The sequence below is a fragment of the Manduca sexta genome, chromosome 10 (assembly GCF_014839805.1).
Source record: "Manduca sexta isolate Smith_Timp_Sample1 chromosome 10, JHU_Msex_v1.0, whole genome shotgun sequence".
NCBI classification, from domain to species: Eukaryota; Metazoa; Arthropoda; class Insecta; order Lepidoptera; family Sphingidae; genus Manduca; species Manduca sexta.
In genome coordinates, this window is record NC_051124.1 from 2,418,456 (window position 1) to 2,443,972 (window position 25,517).

Consider the following 25,517-nt stretch of genomic DNA (forward strand, 5'->3'; position numbering starts at 1 on the left):
TATTCCAATACAAATATGCATATTGTTATATATAAAAATGTCTTTTTACATAACATTAGAACACAAAAGGTAATAACAATAACAAAGTCAACATTAGTACCGTATTTTTTCCTACACAAAGACGCTAAATGGTCGATAACGCATGCATTACAATTCGATTATCACCATACTGCTTATTGAATGAAACAATAATCGATTCGTATAAAAAGGCGCCGAAAGACTGGCCACTCCAATAAATTCGAATTTCGAACAGCGACGTTCTAAGCTTAAATTACGGAAAAAAATGGCGGCGTTAACAAAATTAACGGCAATTTTCTTGCTTTTGTGTCTGGTCGCCATGTTTATGGAGACATCGGCTGATCCTCGTGGGAAATCTGAAAGGCCAAAGAACGACAACAAACCGTCTGGCCATGGATTGCAATCAGGTCGTCACTTCGTGAAGAGAGACATCGATGATGATGGTGATGATGGATACCTGGAACCTGCTGCGGCAGACTACGACAACGCTTTCGAAAGACCACACAGAATCCGTGTGCTGCCAGGTTTTCTCCACTAGGCAACGATTATAACAATGGTTTCGGTTTAACGGGGTTTTGTGCAATATAAATAAGTTATAATATTATACATAAAAGCTTAATCAATGTCTTTTGGTTTTTTTATTTGTTATCTTAGAGAGAAGTCAGGTGACTTAAATAATGTTTTTTTCAAGGCTCAGTTGTTTATAGGCAGCGATATCAAAAACGGGAAGTATTTTCAAGTAAAAAAATCTTACGTATCCAAAAAAAACTACATATTTTTAAAGAAATTTATTTAAAAATTAAAAATCTTTGATTACAATAAACGTAATTAAGTAACAGATTACAAGATTATGTTCATCAATAATATTTAAGTAATACGTGACCTTACCCTAGCATTACAAAATCATTGGCATATTGTACTTAAACTTTAATGCACATTAAAATACTTTGTTTAGTTTAAGTTCTACGACATGCAATAGTTTTAACAGGAAGACATTCAGTATTTGCCAGATTTTTTTTTTATAAAATCTCATTTTATTTTCTTGCCAGAAGCAAAAAAATACACACAAAAAAAAACAGCGCATTGTGGAATACAAAACAATAGCTTTATTTATTGTTCTGAGGTAATACAATACAGATGCTCCCAACATCTGTTTTACATTAAAAAACTGTCTGCATAATTTTATATTTAACGCGAAATTACGACGTGCATATTTAAGACTTAAATGTGAATTGCCTCCTCAAGTATAAGTAGCTACATTTAAATACTAAAGTTTCTCATATGTTTAGTATTTATGCTGTCCAAATAAGGTAATATAAAACAAGTATTTTCTGCAAATTCTAACGTTAATTATGTTGAATATTTTATTGTAATAATATTGGTAAACGGGGCGAATAACAAGTTAAAAGGAATTAAATTCATTATTATCGAAATTACTACCAGATACGGTAATTTGACTCTTATCAATGCAGAAATATTTTTTTTCTACACGTTCTTGGCGAAAATTAAAATTGAATTAACAATTAAGATTATGCTGTTAAATGATGCTCGTCTAACAGCGGTTTTTAAATAAACGATCCCAATCTCAATCTTCAATCCAATTTTGAGAATGAACCAATCAAAATAACTCATTTGTAAATATGTCAAAAAACTTTGTTCTGATTGGTTCATATTTCGAGATAGATCGAAAAAAGAGATTGGGATCATTTATTGAAAATGGCGGTAAGTACTACATAATATATTAAATCGTAGATTTTAGAGGTTCGTTGACCTATCACACTTCAGTCACTTATTGAATTTAAAATCGAATTACTAATAATGATACGATTCATTTTTGTGTAACAAAGTAAGTTGGGGACGCATAGCTCCAGGGCGAAGATGGGAATACTTCTTAATTTCTTTCCTTTTTCCCCGTTAAATACATTATTCATTTATCGTGGGTACTTTCTTTTTGGGAAAATTATTGTTGTGTTGTTTATTATAAAAAATAACTTTTTAATACAATATTTGCATTAGGAAAATTATCTTTATAGCCATTCACAACATACAAGAAATACTAATTAATAAGCACCGTTGATTCAGCGATATACACTTAAATTTATTTGATAATTAAGGCACAAATCTCTTTCGGTTTGTTAATACCCTCAAATTAATAAAGCTGTCATTATTATCTATGACAAGACTTTATAATGTCACAAAAGAGGTTAGTTTAATGATGTTCTTTTTTCAAATAAAATTTTATCTCGTTCTTATTTCAAAATACATAATTTTTTATTACATTACTAAAATATATATTTCTTTTTTAATCCATAAAGTAATATAGCTCAAAATCAAATAAAACCTTATCTAAAATTATTTCAAAACATTGGCACATAGATGGCACCTTAGAGTTAACTTAAAATCTAAAATATTTGGCACGTTTAGAATTCACTGGCTCTTTGGGTTAATGTTTTATATCTCTAAGATAAGAATAAAGTACAAATGATTGTTATAAAGGTAATGAAACAATCATAACATGGTTTCACTTTATTGATTGCTAGACATAATTAGAAGAAATAATCATTTTTTTTCTAAAAACATGCACAAGAAGTCAATGGTCTAGGAGTCTCAGAGATGATAAGTAAAATGTTTAGGTGGGTTTTGATAATGTCCAGCATTTATCAATAATATAATTTTTATGAATATAATATGACAAAGATCTTTGGATTACAATCACTGACCCTAAGTACTATCTACAGTACTACCATTTAATGAAGACAAATAGATTTAAGAGTCCCATAGAGTAGAAAGGATGGACCATAGGCGGCTAGCTGATTAAAAAAAATCTAGCGCTTACGCGTATTGTTCTTTATGCTCCTCATAAACTACAAAGTATTTCTTTCATACCGTTTGTTCCGTGAAACAATGAATCTTAAAACTATAACAAGTTTTGTTAGCCGAAATAGGTAAAACATCGTCAAATCTTAGGCGGGACAGAGTACTAAGTTAATGACGTAAGAAGCACGGCCCGGTGACGGTCCGGATACGGTCCGGTTACGACCCGGTCACTGTACGTTACCGTCACGTGTGTATGTGCGTATTATTTGATAGAGAAATAGTCTTCTTTGAAGAACTATTATTGAATTTAATAGTATTAAAAGTTTAATAAGGTTTTGTTAATATTATATTGACATCTTATATACATAGTGTTAAGTCACTCGTATAGTTAATATTTGCTATGAAACTGTATTAGAATGTTATTTATACGTAATATATGTTTTTCTTTAAAAAAAATCATTTCCAAAATAATAATATTTTATAGTTGGTGATACCCATGATACGTAATTAGGAAAATATCATGAGGGCCCAGATGCTATTGATCTGATTTTATACTTCTAGCACTATACAGGGTCATTTAGACAGCGTTAATAAATTAATCCATATCATTGTCTTCTTGGAAATAACACTTTACCTAAGTTATTCGAACCATAGATTTAAAATAAAAAAATATAAGTTTTGAACAAAATAAATATTAATAAACTCATTTTAATTTTGCATGTCTTACGGACACTACTACTACAAGAGAATTAGTTCGAGCGGAGACATCATACTATCAGTTAGAAATACACTTGTACACACCTTTTTGGCACGAAGCTACAAAATGATAAAAAAAAATTCAAATCTAAAACCGGGAATATTGGAAAAAATATTCGTAATACATACATGATTTTCGGTACAATGTTATCAGACGTAAAGGTGAATATGTGGTTTCATTTAAAACAAAGTAAAAATGACCCTGTGTAAAATATAAACTGCATAATTAGACCATTAATTTATTAAACCCGTTTAGCCCAAACGCTATTAATTAATATTTCCAACTCCTCCCTATCTTTCTATTTGATTAATTTCGTTCCGGTATAAATAAAAATTAGTATTCCCTGAGACTCGCCGAGCTTCACTGCTCGGTGTCATAAAATGCGTGCCACTGCTGATCCTGGCTTACAGTAGTTGTAGTGGTGGGTGTAACGGCGGGAAAGTCTTTAGCTAAAACGTTTTAGAGATCAAAATAACATTCTAACACAGACATTTGAAACGTTAGTAGGGTAAACGCGGCTGCATACATCTATAACAAAATATATTTAACCATCTAAATATACATATACAATAATAAGTAACTGCAATGCCATTTGGAGTTGATAATAAACAAATTAAAGGCCTTTCATAACGAGGCCTTTACTAAAAATACACAAATATTCTTTTAAAAATACACTACCGAAATATACATTTAGTTCTGTGAAAAATCCTTAAATGTAAATATATATTAAGTAGAAATCAATTAATATTCATTATACATAATGTAAACATATCAGTAACAAATAAATTATATATAATTACACGATTAAATCCCATTCTCTCGGGCAATAAATGTGCTACCCATAGCTCAAGATATGGTATAAAACTAAAAATAAAAATCTTTTGGATGATTATTATATCTACATGAAATAATAGTAAGTATTCGCATATTCGATCTCTATTCCCTTACTACTTAGAGAAATAGAAAACGCTTGTACTAGTACTTATTTCAATTGTTAATACCATATCAGTAAATTTCTCATTGGCATTATGTGTGCCATGGAAAGCATGGTGCATATGAAAACAATATCTATATAATAACTTTTTCGATTATCGAATCCATTGTCAAATAATCAATGCATCCTTTTATGACAATTTTATTTATAAAATTCTGAGGGATACATTTTGTCCAACTTAGTAGTGTAACAACATGTTTCCTTTACATGATGTAAGAAATAAGTTATGAAAGCGAAATGACTGTTCTAAATTCGAATACTATAATCAACTATATCAATTTTTTGAATACTGGGATGAACCTAGATATTTTTCCGGGGGGCGAAAGTCCTTACCGGTAAACTATTTAATAACTTTATAAGTGATTTGTCTCCCCGGCTTTCAAAATGTGACATAAAGACTTCATAAAAGTCACTTAAACACTAATAATGATTCTTCACATTATACTGCCAATTTAAAGATTTTTTTGAAGTCACAATGATTAATGACGGCTCCTAAGTAAACTATCGTATCTGCAAAAACAGAAATATACACTTTCTAGCGTTTCGTTATCAAGGTATTGTTTACTACCAAACGCTAATTCAAAAGTTAATAAACGAAAACAAACTTAATTAAAAATCATTTACTAAGTTTTTAATGGGTTTGGTAGTAGACAGTACCTAGATAACGTAACATTTTATTCAGATACGACAGTTTACTTAGGGGCTTTTTATTTTGCCCCCAAGTTTCGCACTGATTTCCTTCTGCCCTTATAGACCTTACATTTCATACCTTATGTATTAATACTCGCGTCGACAATAGTAGCCGAGTGAGCGACACTTCTGGCACAGATGCTGAGGATGGATCTTGGACTGGTCACTCACGTCCAGGCCGTCCGGCTTCTCCAGAGGCCGCTGGAAGTAATAAACATTTGAATTGAGTATAGTTTTTTATAAAGTGAATGTGGATGGAAGAACCGTTAGGGGTCGACCGCACCGAACCTTCGAATGTCAGATATTTAACATTCTCAGTAAAGGCCAGGTCAAAAGTACCCGGAACCGGCGGGAATGCATGAAAAGATGAATGAAGGTGGAGGAAGCGTAAGAAGTATACCAAAATCGTGCAAAGTGGCAATCTATAGTCTCTGCCTACCCCTATGGAATAGAGGCGTGATACTATGTATGTATATTGTACTTTTTTAGGGCAATTGTTGTACATTATACAAATTTACTCGATCAGCTGTAAGTCAAAACCCGCCATCGTGCCTCTTAAAAAGGTTTAAAATATTAAACTAGGAAACCGGTGATGTTTTTGATAGCTATTTAAGCAATTCTTAACCACCTCTTAACGCTAAAATATGTTTATAAGTAAGAATGTATATGTCTACTTGAGATTTTACTGAAAAGCGATACTATTTTTAAGACTCTTAGTCCCACAATGCCCAGTATTTACGATGGCTACAAAGTTAAATTTTCCTGACGAATGAAAATCATTTTACTTTAAACACACCTGTTTATGTGGAAACACATTAATGCGGCACTTTATGCACTCCTGGCCGTTGTTGGCCCACGAGTTTCCGCTCATCCATTTGCGTTTGCATTTCGGGCATTTGTACTCGCCGAAGCAACGCTTCTTGCCTTGGTAGGGGGTCAGCCCTTCGCCCTTCGGACGGGCCTGGAAATGAATAATAATTGTATATAAAATAGCATAATTAAATTAGTGTAGGTTTTATATTTGAGCATTAACTTCCAAAAACTCAATTAACAAATCCTCAATAATTATGTTTAGTTAATTTTTATTTAACTTTATTTGAAACCGTGAATTCTTTTTAGATTTATTTCATTATAGAAGAAAAATTAATAGTTAGTTACACTGATTTTTTTTATAATTTTAAACTAAAACACATATTATTGCAATACTAACTTTCGTATCAAATTCAAATCAAACGTTTCAATAAGATATCGTTTCGATTGCGTACAATAAACAGACTGACGCATCGACCAATTTGTCCAGAACAATCAAATATCGATGATGTTCGAAGCCACACAAATGAGAATGATTTCTGTAATTGCTCGTCACAGCTCAATGGTCATATTGTTTGTAGAGTTATATAATACTACATACAAAGCGGACTGCGGAATACCTTTGCAATATTGAATACACAGTCATATAGGGAAAAAGCTAATGTGAGGAGAGTATCCATCTCTTCTGTGTCAATTTGTGTGCTAACGAAAGATTAGTTGCCTGTTCGCTTCATCTTTCTCACACTTTTTTAATATTGTTTACTTGATTCATAATAATACGCAACTCTTCCATTAAGTTTATGTATAAAATAAATCTTGAATAACTGTGATAGCCTAGTTGTGCAACGGACTGCCGAGACGAATGTCCCTAAGTTCAAATCGCAAGTGCATACGTTTCTTAGTTTTCAAAAAATTATGTGTGTATTCTTTGTGAATTATCGCTTGCTTTAAAGATGAAGGAAAACATTGAGAGGAAACCTGCATTACACAGACTAAAAAAAGAAGTGTAAAGCCTATCAATCTGCACTAGGCCAGCGCGGTGGACTAGAACGTAATCTCTCTTAGTAGTAGAGGCCCGTGCCCAGCATCGGGACAGTATACAGGGCTGATATTATTATTATATTTAAACCATTTACATATTAACTGTAACAGACATATACGGTACAATAAGTCACGTGTATAATAAATTTTAAAAGCTCTTATCACTATTCGTTCTGTAATTAACGCCAACAGCGCCAAACATCAATAACAATAAAGCCATTGAGTCGGGCCCGCAAACGCCATAGCTTATAATAATTTATTGGGTTTCACAACGCGCCCACTTATGTTGTATTTGTGAGTAAAGTTCTTAGCAAAGCAGTGTTTAATGATTTGGAAACGTCAAGGACTTAGCAACGCTTTTGACCTGATTGAGTTTAAGGACTGAAAGCGGCGATAGCCTAGTTGGGTGTGGAACGGATTGCCATGACGAATGTCCGCAGGTTCAAATCACAAGGGCGCACACCTCTGACTTTTCTAAATTCATGTGTGTATTCTTTGTGAATTTATCGTACGCTTAACCGGTGAAGGAAAACATCGTGAGGAAACCTGCACATCTGGGAAGTTCTCTATAGGAATTTCGAAGGTGTGTGTAGTCTACCAATCCACACTAGGCCAGCGTGGTGGACTAAGGCCTAATCCCTCTCAGTAGTAGAGGAGGCCCGTGCTCAGCAGTGGGCAAGTTATTAATATAGGGCTGATATTATTATTACTGCTTCGGTATTAGTTGTATTATTTACGCAGTTCGTCTGCCGCTGTGAGGACTCGCGTTTGAATCCTGGTTGGTTAAAGTAATATATAAAGGTTTTTCTTCTCAGTATTAAATTCGAGCCTGAAATATGTGCCGGTTAGGCTCGCCTCTATCACATCATAGGACGGAACATACATGGCGAAAATTTGGTGCATGAACTGCGCCTTTGTCTACCCTTTTGGGGCTAAAAGGCATGAGTTAGTGTAAGTACTTTAAGCTAGCTCTTAGACATGGTTCCAAAGGAATGTGGTTTCGAAATAAAAATATCATTGATTTTTCGGGATAAATAGCATCATATGTTGTCCAGAATGTGATCTGTATGGCATAGTTTTAAAATTAACAGGATATAGCAAGCGACAATCTCTTGTCAGTTCTACACCATCGGCATCCCCCTTCGCTTACCATCAGATGTAATGTGGTCACTGTGTCGAGCAGTATTAAAAATATTTTATAGCAATATTCACACAAAAAATACCTTCGTTAGGTCAGGTTCAGGTCACCGAATAATAAAGTAAACATTGTTAGAAGCTATCACAATCTCGCTAGCTGTTATCTAATTCCGAGAACCGTTTTGTTTCACGGTAGCTGACAGGACATACTCGCGGGTTTCATTTGGTTGTTTCTCATAATTTTAAACATTTCGATTTTTGTTGAAGCCCCTAGTTAGTAGGGACTAATTTAAAAACCTTTTTTTCATAGCTATTTGGCGGTAGAACTTCATTTTAGGGATATTTGTCTTTATTCTATAGAATCCTACTCCACGACGTCTCTGTCAGGTAGTCTTCAAAAATATTGACCATAATTGGATTTTGAAATAAATCTAACTATGTTTTTCTCACGACGTTTCGAAGTCTTTGCAGCCCTCAAGGACATGGAGTGGACTGCGGTATTGGACGTCCAAAAAGACAAAGTTGCAATATTATCGTATATTTTACAATTATACATTTTTTAAATTATTTGTAGTAGTACCGATTTACACAGAATGAGCTCACAGTGTCTTAAAATCAGGCAGCCAGTTTTTTGGGTGCTTAATTATTGTTTTAAAAAACAATTGACGCGTAATAAAAAAATAATCACATACAGACGGTATCATGCGGCATTTCCTCAGTTTAGAAAGAAAATATATAAATCGCGTGAATATTTTGGCAATGGGCCGAGATGGCGGCCACCACACCAGACTATGCGCAACGTTCTTTAGTTTGTGACTCATTCCAACGACTCTGTTTTCTTTTAATGGCTTTGAAATTTCAGTCTAACTTGGGTCAATATGCACCTATTAACCGGCTCATTCGAGAATTCAACGTCTTAGCTAAACCAAAGGATGTGGACCTGTTCTCTGTCGGTTTAAGCACACTTAAGAAGATTTTAAATTCTTAAATCGTAAATTTCGATACTCTGGTTTCAGCTTCTTTGTTTTAATTAAATATTTGTTTTATTAAATAATTGTTTACATATTTCAATTTTTATAATTATCTTATACTTATTAGAATTGTTTTATTTAATATTTTTGTTTAAACTAAATGTGATATAATTGATTTAATTTTGTTTCTTTTAATTTTAGGCTTTATTAGTCACTAAGATTTTTTTAATTGTAACAATTCCTTTGATTCATTTTAATTTCCTTATTTTTAATCTTTAGAGTATTATTATGATATGTTAATAATTTTAGAAACATATTTTTTTTTTGTCAAATAGAATTTGCATGCAGTCTTCACCTATAACTACAATGGCACTTAGCTAGTTAATATTATAACTTTATTATTGTTATATGTTTTGGTGTAATTTGTGTTGGTGATCAATATAAAAAAAAAAAAAAAAAAAAAAAAAAAATCAATAATTTTAAAAATTAAAATTTTGTTCTTCGTGCATGAAATTTAAGTTAAAAGAAATTGATTGTGTGTGCGCGGAACATTTTCGATTGATTTGTTTGGGTGTGGCTTATCTATACTTTTGAACTGACTAGCGAGACTAGCGCAGTGCCGTATAGAATAGCAATTCGAACTTGCTACCATTTTTACATTTCATGGGATATCTTGTTTTGCCAATATAATAGCAACTACCTTTTTTTTGTAATGACTGTTTTTGTCAGCAGTGTCAATAACAAGCCAAATAAGTACCTGAGGACAATCTCCAATATAATGTCCCTTCTTGAAGCATAGATGGCACATGTACGCGGGCGGAGGCGGGCGCGGCGGCCTGCGCAGCGACAGCGCGTTGAGCTGCTCAGCCAGGGAACTGGTGTCGTCTGAGGCTGGCTGCGTAGAGCCCGGAGCTGCGGTCGGCAGGGGACCCCACACTGAACCAGGCATCCACTGGAATAAGAGCGAGTTAGTCAATGATGATGATGATGATGTGGACAACTGAGCAATTATACATAACACATAGTATCACGCTTCTATCCCATATGGGTAGGCAGATACTATGGTTGCCATTTTGGATGATTCTGGTATACTTCTCTTGCTTCCTCCACCTTCATCAATCTTTTCATGCATTCCCGCCGGTTCAGGGTACTTTTGAGCTGGCCTTAAGAATGTCAGACATCTGGCATTCGAAGGTTCGGTGCGGTCGACCTCTTCCGGTTCTTTCATCCACATTCGCCTTTTATATTCTCTTTGTCAGTCTCCTATCATCCATCCTCTTTAAATGCCTAAACCACTTTAGCAATTTTGTAAAAGATAAAGTAAGAAATGAATCCAGTAAAGTAGGTTTTTTTTTGCCGTTGATGACGAGACGGGCATACCGCTTGCCTGATTAACAATCTCATACAGAACTGTGAATTACAAGTTACTGCGCAGCACTCCATGGTATACATGTTTCGAAATTTCAAGTTAGTAATTGTCTTTAAAAATAATATAATTTTCAGTTTACGGTGATAGAAATATATAAATAAATGTTTCGTAATTTGAACAATATATTTTAGGATAATAAATAAAGGTCACAAGTGAATATTTAAAAGAAAACAAAGCGACTGCATCATTAATTTGATTTATTTTGACATACGTATTTAAAATCAGCACGTTCTTTTTTTGTTTTATTAAAATAGCTAAAATATTTTGAAAAAAAAAGCTTTCGCTTAAGTCAATTAGCTTTTCAACCGTTATCTATATACCTAGTCTTGCCATAAATATTGTAATAAAGAAAAAAGAAAATTGTTAACTGCAAATAACATTTATTACTTTTACAGTGTGTCAGTTTAATACATAAATATAAAACAATTAAAAATATAAAAAGCTTATTCGAAGTGGTCTCCATTGGCTGCAATACAGTCCTTTAAACGATGAGGCCAGTTATCAATAGAAGCACGCACTCTTTCCATGGGAAAATTCTTCACTGCCAATCGTATAGATTGTTTTAGGGACTCCAAATTATCATGGCGTTTAGAGCAAGCTGTACTCTCTAAAACTGACCACAAATCATAATCCAGCGGATTAAGATCGGGACTAGACGACGGCCAGTCTTCAGCTCTGATGAAGTCCGAAACGTTCGATTCCAACCAAGACTGCGTGGACCGAGCTTTATGACCCGGCGCCGAGTCTTGCTGGAAGGACCATACTTGGTTATTGAACATGGTGATGTTAAGGGGCTTAACTACCTTCTCAAGAATGGTATCTTGATACACTTGTGCCGATGTTTTGATACCTTTTCACAAAAATATGGCTCAGTCACTCCTTCATAGCTAACACCCCACCAAACCATCACTGAAGTCGGATAATGTCCACGTTGCACTCTGTCGACTAATTGGGAAGCTTCCTTAGAGCTTTGAGCATAAATACGGTCATTTTGTTTGTTAAAATGTTGCTCAATTGTAAAAATTTTCTCATCCGTAAACAAAATTTTTCTGTGACCTCCCTTTGCGTACCGCTTCAGTAGTTGTTTCGATTTTACCACCCTATTCTTCTTTAAATTATCAGTTAAGAAATGGCCAGTGCGTCTCTTATAGGCTGCAAGTCCTAAGTCATCTTTTAAAATACGCGACATGGTTCTAGGTGCTATCTTCATTTCCCGAGATAAAATCTTTTGCTTTCGGACAGGATTTCTTCGAATTCTTTCCCTTACTGCTTTGACCACCTTTTTCGTACGAACACTACGTGGACGGCCAGATCTTTTCTGTCACAAACAGAGGAGGTCTCATTGTACCTATTAATAGCCCGGTACACAAACATTTTACTAATACCAAGTGTATGGAGAGTTTTAAAAATTGCATTTGGCTCCATACCTACTTTGTGTAATGCTATCACAGCGATTCGGTTCTCTTTATCACCCCACACCATTTTAATATCGCAAAATATTTTACAATGTATTGGCGCCAAAATGAGAAAACACAATGAACAATCGTATAAAAATGACAGATTCGAAATTCAAATGTAATATTTTTTTATAATTAAGTGTAACAGTATTTATGGCCAGACTAAGTATATATAAATGAATTGCTGTTCGTTAGTCTCGCTAAAACTCGAGAACGGCTGAACGGATTTATCTTATCTTGGTCTTGAATTATTCGTGGAGGTCTAGGGAAGGTTTAAAAGGTGAGAAAAATTCGAATAATTGCCGGAAAAATCCTCAAAACAGCATTTTTCTATTTCCCATACAAACGTTTTCTAACTAATACGTAGAGTCAATTTGAGCTTTATTGCTATTATATAAAGTTCACTGTTATCCAAGCAATGTAGGTGTGTTCCTAACATCAAAGCAGTGTGCGTTGGAGCACAGAATATAATAATGTAATGTCGCGTTCTGAAACTCAACAAAAGTGATATCGCGGACCCGACTAAATTGAACAGTCACAAAATTTAATATATCATTAGTTATTTGGTTGGCTTCACGATATTATTTCTTTTGTTTTACTTTAAAATGCATGTTTTCGTTATTGACAATTTTTGAGCTACTTTTGCATATCTATACTTATAATAAATCTGTAGAGAGGTCAATTCTGTACATGAAATATATTTCCAAAATAACTGGGGGTGATTAGGGATCGATACTGATGCCAAAAATGCAATTAGTAAAATTTTTGTCTGTCTGTCTGTATAACCGTTATAGAAACAAAAACTACTCGACGGATTTTAACTTAACTTGGTACAATTATTTTTCATACTCCTGAGCTGGTTATAGTATACTTTTCATCACGCTACAATTAATAGGAGCATAGCAGTGATGGAAAATGTTGGGAAAACGGGAGAAGTTACTCCATTTTTTAAGCTTCCTTCATTTCGTGTGCAACCTTAATGGTTAAAAGTTCCTTCGATTTCACCAGGATCCCATCATCAGACCCTGACCGGACAATCGGACCACCTGCATACCACCATAAATTAAAAAAACATCCCGACAAATTGAGCACCTTCTCCATTTTTGAAACCCGAAATCCACGCGGGCGAAGCTGCGGGCGGAAGCTAGTTATTATATATATTTTTTTAACCTTTACTTTAGAAACTTGGAGGTAATTTAACGACCATGTCCCTCCGTTCAAAATATTAACTTCACAACATATTCCAACTGAATAATCGAATTGATTACTTATTCAAATACGGTTGTACTAATTGACTCATTAGTACATTTACTGATATATTTCTGTAGACTAAACATTATTAGTAGTACATACCACAAAACACACAAATATAGTATGTAAGTATCAGTTTAGGTATAATTAAGGTTTTCTGTACATGTAATTTAACTTTTCACCTATTTAAGTTAACCGACCTTTTACATATTACTCTACTTGTGAAAATTTGTAAATGGCCTTTTAATTATTATTTTTTTGTTAAAATTGTATTAGCTAGCTGTAAGTTTTCCGAATAAATACAAAAATAAATTAATAAAATGCAAATAGATAAATATTCACGGATTTTTGAGGTAGACCCCAGTGGCGAAGGGTGAATTTTTTTTAAATGCAACTCGACACAACATACCTATAAATATTAATAATAAGTATAAATGCGGTCTGCCAATCGTTCTAATGATAATTAGATTTTACATAAATTATAAAAGGGAAGCCGGCAGGAATCGGTTTATGTGGATTCTTCGCCGTTTTGTAGACCCATAATTTATGTTACTTATTTGTTTGTAGGTATAGCTTTTATATCATTTTTTGATTTTTCAAATATTTTAGCGTTTGGTTCTAGCCAGGAAGGATAGGGCGGGGGGGGGGGGGGTCGGTGCCCATTGTAGTAACGTCTTTGTACACTCTAGGAAAAGCCTCGCACTAATACGAAGGACTCCTGTTGAGACGATCTCTTTTGTTACATACGAAATCGAAGACCTTTTTTTTTGCTCCCATGGCTCCTCCCATGTCTAAAACCCAAGCTACGTCAATTAGTCTATCTCAAATAGTCGCTAATACTTTTTAAAGCAAATAATAATTTTAGGCTTGACTGACGTAAAGTAATAGATTGTAACTTGACATTATGGTGTCATAACAAAAAATTATAAAATAATAACAATTATAACGTGTTAATAAAAACTAAACCGGTTATTTAATGTACTATGTCGTCAAGTCCACGCAAAGTATTTAGAACGATCTTACATTTTGGCACTACAGACGTCGGTTTAATTAGAATCAATGTGGAATAAATGCGTGGACAATTAGACAAATGAAATCGCAGTAAATAATGGAACGCGAGTTCCTATTGGTCGGCGTTGTGGCAGTGCGTGCGCGCGCGCATCTGTTTAACGAATTATTACGACGCGGCCGTTCGCTCAATATGTTGACATCGCACTTCCTACATTTTATTAAAGTGCAACTATCTAAATGTATTTCGGTTGGAAGACATATGTTCTACTGGCCCTACCAATATTTTGAGTGTAAAATTTGTAAAGATGTTTGATTATATGTTTACAAGCTTTTCACGTGTAAATAGCGGCTTTAAATAATACAAGGTTCTGGGCAACAGATCTTTGCGAGTTATTAATAACTGATTGCCAAAGGAGAATAATGTTTATTCTTTTGGATGATAGCATGCGTGAGCCCCTTTAAAGTGGAATGCCTTATGCGGTTGCCCCGTTCGCCGAAGACCGCCAATATGTGTAAAGATATGAATGGATTTGAATATTTCGTAGATAGATGCGTCATGCATTAACAGTGCTAATTGTTTTAACACTTATGATGGGACCCTTTGATATTGTTTTGCCAAAACAATTTCAAATAGACGACGCCGCTAGTAAGAATTAGTTCTAGTTCTTTTGAATATTATGGTGTTAGATTAGAACCACTGTTAATAATTATAAAGCTTTCAAAACCGATTTTTGTTTTATATTTTCAGATATATCATCAGAAAATCAGCATGTAAATAAATTAAATCGTTATTTATGTGTTAGAAATTAATTTGGACTCAACCTAATGGATTATAATATCAAATACAGAAAAAAATATGATTCAATTTTGTATCTTGGTCCTTGACATGTCGCGTTGTCGACTCAAAGTCGTCGTAAAGTCGATCATTACAATGACAATCATATAAAATTAATATTATAGATACTATCTCTTCAAAGCCATAATAATAATGAACAGTAAACAAGTTCCTAATATTCGGTGATAAATATCTGCTAAGACTGTGGCTGAATAAAATAATTGCATATTTCACTATAGTAAATATTATATTGTTTTTAAGGTTATGTAGATACCAGTATTTTAAATAGAACGTGAACCGTGATTTTCTTTAACTTATTGTATTTACAAAAGCTTTGCCTTCTTTAAGCTTTTTTGACATCCGATAGAAGTAATTTTAGTATGTTAATTTAAATTGTAAAAATCCTTGTGTAAATGTAACATTTCGATTATGAATAACCTACATTGATTTAGTTGGTGGGCAAGTCGCTTCTTAATTATGTTTTGCTTTATTAATGGTCGTCTGGTGCCAAAAATTGTAAATGTCTAAATTAATCGCGTCGACGACTAGGAAATGAGAGTAGGTACACGTATGTATACACTTCCATACAATGTATAGGCGCCAGTACTTCAATGCATTAAAGCTCAGTTTTGAATGTTCAGCGATCGTATCACGCTCTATGATGGAAAAACACAATTTATTTCCGATGCATTTACTCTTTGAATACTACTTTTGTTTTGGTCAGGTACTATGAGAGACTTTAATACGACGACCAATTTTAGACAACTTACGGATCAGTCAATGTATTTGTTTTAACATCCCACCGACACACAAGAGTTACAAAGCCTGAAATAATGATGGATTTTGGAGTTAGGTGGTTGTGGCTGGAGCTAAGCTGTACAGTTTTGTTGACAATGAGAAACTAAGATCGACGGAGATGTTATAAATGTCATAGAAGAAGTTACGATATCTTCAATAGGGTATTTTCCTGTTTTTGATTTTCTACATTAATTTATATTATGTAACAGAATACGGAAAAAATGTTCTGTGAAATCAGCATCAAAATTGATTGAAAAATAAAGCAGTTATTCCTATTTGAAATATTGTGAACAAGAGTGGGGGCGTGGCGGAGTTATTACACTGTTTCTCGTGCGCGTATCGTTTTGCTCGATGACACTCGGTGACGTCACAGTTTGCCATATATGTTATTAGTCAGCTACTCTTAGTAAATTTCAAGGCCTTATAACTTATTTATTATAGCGGAGAATTCGAAAATTCTTTTTCCGATAGGTTTTAAATGATAAACTTTTTGGATAAATGTGCTGAAAAAAAGTAGTATACTATCCAATTTTGCTTTTCGCACGGTCGATGTAATGTCCAGTAGTCTCATATTAAGATATTATACCTTCCCCTAGGTTAGGTTACCCAATGGGGACAACATAACTAAAAAGATCGATTTGCAATGAACATTTTCCACTGTAAAACATAGAAAATCTAAATAAAAAATCTTTTAAAATATCCAAAACGACCAAGGAAACTATCACAAATCCAAGGAGGTATTACGTCAACGAATAAAAAAATAGGACACGATACAGAAATAATATTGCACATTTGTTTATCGTTATGAATTTATAAATACGCGGCGGGAGCGGTGGGCGGCGCAGTTTTTGGAAACAGTTACGTTTTCAGTTCACACTGTGTGCCGGTACTAAATATAGCGCCGAGGAATTTCCTAGTAGACTTCAACTTTATAAGGAATATTGAAATCTTACTAATTAATATTATTTAATCATTAAAAAATACTGTTTTATCTTTGCGTTAATTTAAAAATTGCTAAAACTTAAGTCAATAATCTGAAGCCGTAAATTGTAATTTTGCTTCACTGATTGAAACGATAGATTTTTTTACAAATGGATAAATAATATTTATCGATTTTTTATAGCTTTTTTTCATCTGTATTAATTATATTATAATTATCGATATATGAATTATAACATTTTTTTTTATAATTACATGTATTAATTTTTGTTCTCATATATTGCTATATTTTATAAATTATCAATATTTCTGTGATATCTTATTATCAAAATCAAACCATAAATTTTTGTCTACATTTAAAAATTATTATTGTAAGAGCTTTCTCTTACCAATCAATAATGCCTATGTTTAAAGAATATTAATAATAATGAAGCCTTTATTTATTCCTTTTTTTCTATTTACTAAATATGTACCTATGTATACATATATATTTCTTTTTTAAGAAGCCCCTTGATAGGAATATGTACCTATGTATATATATAAACATATAAGTATTTATTTCTTTATTAAGGACCTACCTGAAAAGTAAAGACCTTCTCTTCCAAAAATAGGGTAAAGTGAACCAGAGTAAATATTCCTTTAATCATGTTTCCTAAAATAGTTTTTTTTTCTTATTTATTAAGTATATATTTTTTTTTTTCTTCCCGAACAGTAAACTTTCCTCTAAAAAAAGGGTAAAGAGTATATTCCTTTAATCATTTAAACATATATTTTTCACAGGCCGTCTTTGATGATTCAACTCTAATTGTTAGTTATTCGGTTACACTCGTGTGTTGGTTACTGTTTCGGCTAGGGCGTCGCGTTGCAATCACACCTCGCATCCTGTCGCTCGCTTTGATCATGCGAGATGAAATACAAATGCTCCAATATTGGGTGGTTATATGAAACTTGTGTTTTTAAAAGTGTAGGTACTCATTGTAATTAGGTCTCAGTATTTTGAGCTCTTAGAAAACAATTTTAAACCCGTATTGGTGTCATGCGTCCTATTTATGAATGTAAGTTTTTGAAAGTTTGTGGATGTTTCTAAGCGCATCATACATAAATCGCTGAATTGATTTGATGAAATTTTAAATGTGCGGACAAGCCCACTCATTATTTTTGCATTCTAGACTTTATTTGTTTATTATGAAGTATACAGTAGATGCTACTGTATATAGTATATACTTCTTTTATTGCTTTATAGTATAAAACAACAAGAAAGATTCACGTGCGCATGAGAAGTGAGGCCTGTAATATTGATGTAGAGTTTACCACATTTTTAGCGGAATATCTTTAATTTTGTTTTGTTTTATAATCAATTTCTTAAAAATGAATACACCATGTGGAAGCTGCAAAGATGTTTTTGTGTTTGAATGTTTACTAGACAATAACTTAAAAATTATTGAATGAATTAAGATAAAATAAGGAGAGTCGTGCTGTTATGCTATAGTCAATGCTGTTACATTAACTTTATTCCACTTCTATGCATACGGACAACTATTATAGTAATTTATATAGTATCAAAAACATAATTTTAGGTAATAATGATGGAACGCTCAATCTAAATGCTATCATCGCGATCCAAGACAGACTTTTTTTTTTTTTTTTTTGTTTTCGCGGAGAAAGTGTCTTATGACTACCGCTCAGCCTTCGTGGGGGGCGACTGAGCGGTTATGTTGGGGTCACCGTGCCTTACGACCCGGCATTGCGCCGCCTGGATTTGATGTCGACCTTCAGGCGACCGCCGGGCCGAGTCCCTAACCTATGTACAACGCACGGCATACCAACTAAAACTCCGCGGTGGCCCTCTTCGGCGCATTAGGGACGACTGCGAGCTTCCTCTGACGGAAATGTCTAAGTCTGCTTCCACAGCCGCCCCTGCGCGGTGCCGCCTAGTGCGGCCCGTCTCCCTGTGGGGGGAGGGCTCAGGAGCCCCCACGCACCGAAGGACGCCCTCGGCGTCTACGGCAGCATGAGGCCAACTGCACACTGCCGTCCATCCCGGGGGTCAACCGAAAGATGTGCAAAAATGCACAAAAATGCACTAGGGCGGACAGCCCCCTGCTGCCCGCCGACGACCCCCATCGTGGCCCCTATTAGTCGCCTTTTACGACAGGCAGGGGATACCGTGGTGAAATTCTCCAAACGCCCCCAATCCACAGGGCGGAAGACAGACTTAACGAAAAACACTCCGATGAATAAACCAAACAGACGTAAATAGGTATTTAAACATGTTTTATGTCCAAAAATGCCCTACAACTCCAATACAGAGTGGAGAAAATGACGTAAACCAGGTAGCCGGGGTGTTGCTAATTATAGAACAGTGTTTGGTCATGTGGTCGGACTTGGGTTTACACGACATAGTAACATTTCAGACATAAGCCTCATTGATTGTAATTTGGACTTCGGTTTGGATTTTTATCAGGTAAAGTAACTACCATTTTTGGATGGTAGCGTCCCGAGATTTTGGACTGCGCGAATTTTTATTGGGTAAGGTATCTTTTTAGTGGCAGCATCCCGAAATTTTGGACTTCATTCAGAGTAGGTCCAAATTTCGTGTATATTCGAAAAATATCAGAGTTGTAAATGCAGTGGTTGTAGACGGATTACAATACTGAAGTTTAAATGCAAATTGCTGATAGCTGCTCTATGTGGAACCCACGGATGCAGTGTCATAAGATTATGCCCTGAAGTCGATCTACATGGTAATATAAAATATATTTTTTTTAGTTATAATAAAATATTTTCAATTGCAGCTTGTAGTTTGTGGATGGGCCTTAATTATCCTTTTTTAATGCCTGAATTTGCCGGTGGTAGGATATATTTTATATCCGCCTGGATAGCGACCACCGTACACAAGGTGTTAAAACCCACCATAGTGGCCCATGTATCGCGTTCCGGGATCATGGGTTTTCTATTTTTGGTAGGTCCCTTGATATGAAATCTGCTTAATCGTTTAAGACCTATGCTATAAAATAATAAAAAAATCTTATTTCAATTAGTAGCAAGTTGCGATGTTTTATACATGGTCATTTAGATACTGCGTTAATAAATGAAAAAAAAATATTGGTCTTGACTGCTGATAATTTTGTGCTAAAATTCAACTATGAATTACGAATATTTTCACCAAAAATACACAACATCACGCATTTTATCCCCGAAGGGGTATGCAGAGGCGCAACCACGGCACCCACTTTTCGCCAAGTGTGTTCCGTCCCATGATGTGATAGGGGGCGAGCCTATCGCCATATCGGGCACAAATTCCAAACTCCGGGCTGATACTGAGCAGAAAAACCCAAATATCACTTTGCCCGACCCGGGATTCGAACCCAGGACCTCAGAGCGCTGCCGTACCGCGCATGCAGTACAACTACGCCACCGAGGCAGTCACCAAAAATACCATTTATACTTTTCATTTTTTTTAATAATTTTGTAGTTTAGTGTGAATATAGCCTGTGCGTATTTCTGACTCAAAGTGTGATGTTGCTGTTGCGAATTATCTTAAAAAGACAAGAAAGGAAGAAAAAGGTTTATTGTCGACATCTCGTGTATGCAATACAATATAGGTATTATGGTATAACATAAATTATAATATACAAGAAAATCCCTTGTAATTCAGGCCGTCTTGCACGCCTGCGCCTTAGAATAGTAGTAGTGGCATCAGGGCGTGTAAAAATAAAATTATTTTTTATTTACATTTATTTTACTTGAAACTTAAACTTTTTACATATCGCGTTTAAGTAATTTATGATAAAATGTTATTTTCAATAACATAAATATGGTTTCATTCAGTAACGCAATATTAAAATGACCTTGTAAATTTAACAGTGATCCGCAATAATCTATTTCGTTACTTTATGTTGGATCTTATAGGCTATACTTCTGTTTTGTTATCGGAATTCGGAAGTGGAGATGCTTTCAGTTCAATTTCAGACTCAGTGTCAATGCTCCGTGACGTCAGCAGCCTATTTTTAAGTACGAAATTTATAATATTTATCGCGATATTTCTTTAAATTTTGCTGAATAAAGCTTTTTAAACATTGTGAACTGTAGAGTGTATACATTAGCTACTGAAACATTTTTAAGGTTTGAATTTTTATTTGAATTTTTTGATTATAAATTATAGCTACTCTTTTTTAACTATAATTAATAGTTACTAAGTAGATATTACCCAATTTTTTTGAAATTTCATAAGTAACAAGGCGGTCATCGCCACTTTTTTAATTCATAATAGAACAAGATAAAACGTACAACCAAATTGTAGTCTGGTTGCATAATAACCACTGTTGGGCAATTTAAACCCTGCACGTGTGATTCGTCGAACCAAAATCGTTTTTTATTGCAACTAAAAGACGCAATAAGAAATTCGGTCGCCTGGTGTGCCTCGCGTCCGCATGAACAGTAGCAACACCAACCAGAACTCTGAATTACAAGCACTGCATGCACACGTAACTCCGAGACATCACATGTTTTACTATATTTTTTTATAGTGCATCGCATTTCAACATAATTTATACTGGTTTTAAATATCAATTCCTATTTAGATTATTATATTGTCAGTAAAAGATCCATTACCCATATCACTAATTAAATAAAAGTGGCTCAAAGATACGTATAATGGAAAAATTAAGGTACAACGCAAAATGAAAAATAACAGTGTTTACATAGGGTATTAATTTATATAAACATTGGAGTAGCTTATCAAACTAATAAGGCATTTAAATTAACTGTTACTGCAGCTCTGTAACTTCCTCGTTATTTTCAGTAACAATTAACTCGCATCGTTACCGGTACAGAATCCTTCGTAATGTAAACTTTTTATGTCAATAACCTTAGTCCCTACTGCGGCCGCCAACTAACCAACGCTTGTCGACTATTTTCGTCCCACAATTTTGTTTACACCGTCCAGCAATGTCAAAGTTTTGTTTCCAATCTATGTGATAACGTTAAACACAGGAATTTGGCGAATTGTTACGAGAGATTGGGAAATAAATTTTAAATTCTATTAATCATAACGTTTCGATACAGTTGTCTCAATTTAGATTGATGCCTATGACTCATAAATATTTAGGCTGAATTCCGGTATCCAAATCTTAGCACTGATTCACGGGAACGTATTTTTAAATCCACCGATAGTTGCCTACCTGATCGTTTTGGTCGTGGGTTAGGTACAACCATCCTAGAAGCGCTTGTGGACATCCTTCAGTCTTGCCGCACCACTGTGGCAGGTCAGCGCCGATGGCAGTGGGCGACATGGCGGCACAGCACGGCACAGCACGGCACGGGGGTCGGCACAGATGTCAGCCCATGTCAGACGCCCGGGTCGATATTTTTGGATCGCGTTGTGGCGAGATGCGCGCGCGCCGGCTACTCAGTGACTAGCGGCCGCACTCCTTAAGATGGGAGATGTCGGGAGTAAGGATGTATTGGGAATGATTTTATCGATACCTCGGTACAGGAATATCGTATAAAACAGCATAATGTTTTTTAATATTTTTCTATGGATTAATTAGGTATTATGGTTAAAGGGATAATATTCAATTATGGCTGTGAATTGCATTTTTATTTGTAAATAAATGGTCTATAATATTATATCTTGAACATTTGTTTAAAGGATTCGATCTTAAACATCCACAAATCTTTATTACAGAAAAAACGCAGTGACCTTTTCAATAACAGTGTATTATGTGACCTACCTTAGCTAAGATTATATTAAAAAACAATTCTCTTTCGTTCTTACGTGCGGCCGATTGTCGGGCATCAAACGTCCATAGTTAATATAATTTCTGGCAAAGAACAGAAATTCTACGCAAAGTTTTCAATCGGCGAATCCAACCCAAGACCACCCCATTTGCTGCTACCCATAAGGCTTATATTTTTACTATAATTAATAATATTTATCGATATTCCCGGTGTAGTAACGGCACTAATTGCGGACATGTGGGCGCAGCCGACCGCGCCGGGCGACGGGTGCTCGCGGGAGAGCAATATTTTGGTTCGCCCCGCACCACGAGACCAATTATTACAATGTATCATTTATTTCGTGGTACAGGGCTCTTATACAATTTGGGCTTTGTTTTTATTTTAATTAGTTTTTTTTGCATAGTAGTTAGTTAGCCTAGTTGGTTGTGGAACGGACTACCGAGGCGAATGTCGGTAGGTTCAAATCCCAAGGGCACACACCTTTGACTTTTATAAAAAAAAAAGTGTGTATTCTTTGTGAATTATCGCTCGCTGTAACGGCGAAGGAAAACATTGTGAGAAAACCTGCATACCAGAGAAGTTCTCTATAGGAATTTCGAAGGTGTGTGAAGTCTATCAATCCGCATTAGGCTAACGTGGCGGACTAAGGCCTAATCCCTCTCAGTAGTAGAGGAGACCTGAGCCCAACAGTAGGACAGTATATAATACAGGCCTGATATTATATAGGTTTTTTTAGTAGCAGTAGATCTCATCTGTCATATATAGGGCTCAATATAAACAGTTTAAGCGGTGGATTTAGGTTTGATATCAAATGCCGACTTCCTGAAGTTACATGTGTTTTTCATCATTCGATTTAAAGTATGTTAGAAGGCGTCGTGTACTTACATTTGAAAGTTGTCAATAAGAACAGCTTAAAGCTCCAAATGGAAGTTTTATTGATAGTTATTTAAATTGTTTTTCTTAAAAGATTTGTAATTATTTTTATAAAAAAAAAAGATATTCGAATATTTTGGGATCTATAAAAAACTCTGTATTTAAATTGTTCAAAGATATTAAGATGCGTTTCCCATCTTACCATTTAGTTCTAGAAAATAATACAACGCTCGCTTGTGATTAGCATTGTAGAATAAATATAACAAACGATATAATTATCGATTGAGGAAAACACACGTTAAAATTGCATATGCCGCGAATAAAACTGTGTTTGCTTTTTATGTGGTCATATTTTACCTGTTAATGTAAACTTTGTGATGTTAATAGTTTTCAGATGCATTTATTACACCGAAAAATAATAAGCAAGTTAGGTCACCTGGTGGAACCTGATCAGATCAATAAAAACACTGTCATGTCGTGGTAAAATATGGAACCAAATTCGTGACAACTTTAAATCGACAAAGCAACAGTGGGTATCCTCAAATATTTAGATTCGTTTTCCTATTTTCAACTTCTTCCTTTCTTTCTATTTGATAAATTTTGGTGCAAATAAAGACAAATTAGTGTTCCCTAAGACTCGCCGAGCTTCACCGCTCTGTGTCATAAAATGCGTGCCACTGCTGATCCTGGCTTACAGTTGTAGAGGTGGGTGTGACGGCGGGAAAGTCTTTCTGATCAAGCTACAACTGCTCATTGATCATCTTACCAATAAAAGCAATATTAAATTCACTAGGCGGTAGTTCTTTCCTTCACGCATCTCATTCTGGGTTGGTACTAGGTACCAACGCAATACTCATTTCTGCCACCAAGCCAAATCATAATTATTGATGTATTTCGATTTAAAGTAAATAATGTCATTTCAGAATACCCTGGGATTCCAGGGACCAAATTCCAGATGTAAAAATGGTCTGATGATATAAAAAAGTAGTGGGAAAAAGATGGATGGGAATAGCACGAGACCGCGATCTGTAGAAGTCCCTGGGAGATGTCTATGCTGTTTAGCAAGACAGCCAGATCAACACCGATGCTGAGTAATCTTGGTTTTCTTAATTGTAAATTAATAGCTGTAAATAAAGTCTTTTTTATTATTAAATATCCAGTATCTAAAGCTTCTGTAACGAAAGAAACATCAAAACTAAGTGTCCGGGTTATATGTTATATGGTTTTGGCGGGCTTTTCTACTAAAAACGTTTATTGGCTGGTTGAGTGGACTTATCTGGTTCGAACAGGTCAGCATAATTGTGCTGACAGCCGAGAAGTAATCATCTCTCGTCAGTCGACACTCTATTAGACCCCACTCCACTTACCATCAGGTGCAGTGTCCGTAATAAAACCTATTCTGAAGTGTAGTTTTAAAACTGTTACGTTTACCTCTGGGCGAATGACTTGCTTTGTCTTGCAAAGAAAGATCTTCTATACCAAACTCGTTTTTATAAACAAAGCAGTTAAACATTCTGACTATTAGAAGTCTAGACTTGGGAACGGTTCTTAAATTGTTTTTACGCTGTCATTGGCCTTTTGTTTTACAATACGATTGAGTTTTATTGATTTTTAAAAAGCTCATGTCGATTTGCGGCTGTGCTCTCGTTTGAACTAGTAATAAAATAAAATCTTTATGGGTTGAGAAATAAATGAGATGAATACATGTTGAGTTTCGACAAGCGTTTAATATAAATTAAAATTTTGTGAAGAAGCTTTAAAGTAAAAGAAGAAGCTCTGAACGGATTAAGGTGATATTTGGATCATGAAACCGACATAACCTTCCATTAGCGGCAGCGATAAGACGTTTTTAGTCGCAAATAAGTTATATCCACCAATTGTTATTAACCAATTATAAATCTTGTAATAGGTACTGTGATAAGGATGTCGTTTTTAACTTTAATGAAC

At 34.7% G+C, this 25,517-nt stretch overlaps 1 protein-coding gene across 1 annotated transcript; it reads right to left on the reverse strand.

The window, feature by feature from the left end:
- Positions 1-791: 791 nt before the first annotated feature.
- On the reverse strand, positions 792-22,385 carry LOC115443852 (zinc finger CCHC domain-containing protein 24). Its single transcript, XM_030169436.2, has 4 exons — positions 22,139-22,385; positions 9,993-10,187; positions 6,073-6,237; positions 792-5,477 (listed from the first exon to the last, which is right to left on the reverse strand). The coding sequence occupies exons 1-4, from the start codon at positions 22,247-22,249 to the stop codon at positions 5,364-5,366; spliced, it is 585 nt and encodes a 194-aa protein (XP_030025296.1). The 5' UTR covers positions 22,250-22,385; the 3' UTR covers positions 792-5,363.
- Positions 22,386-25,517: the final 3,132 nt, after the last annotated feature.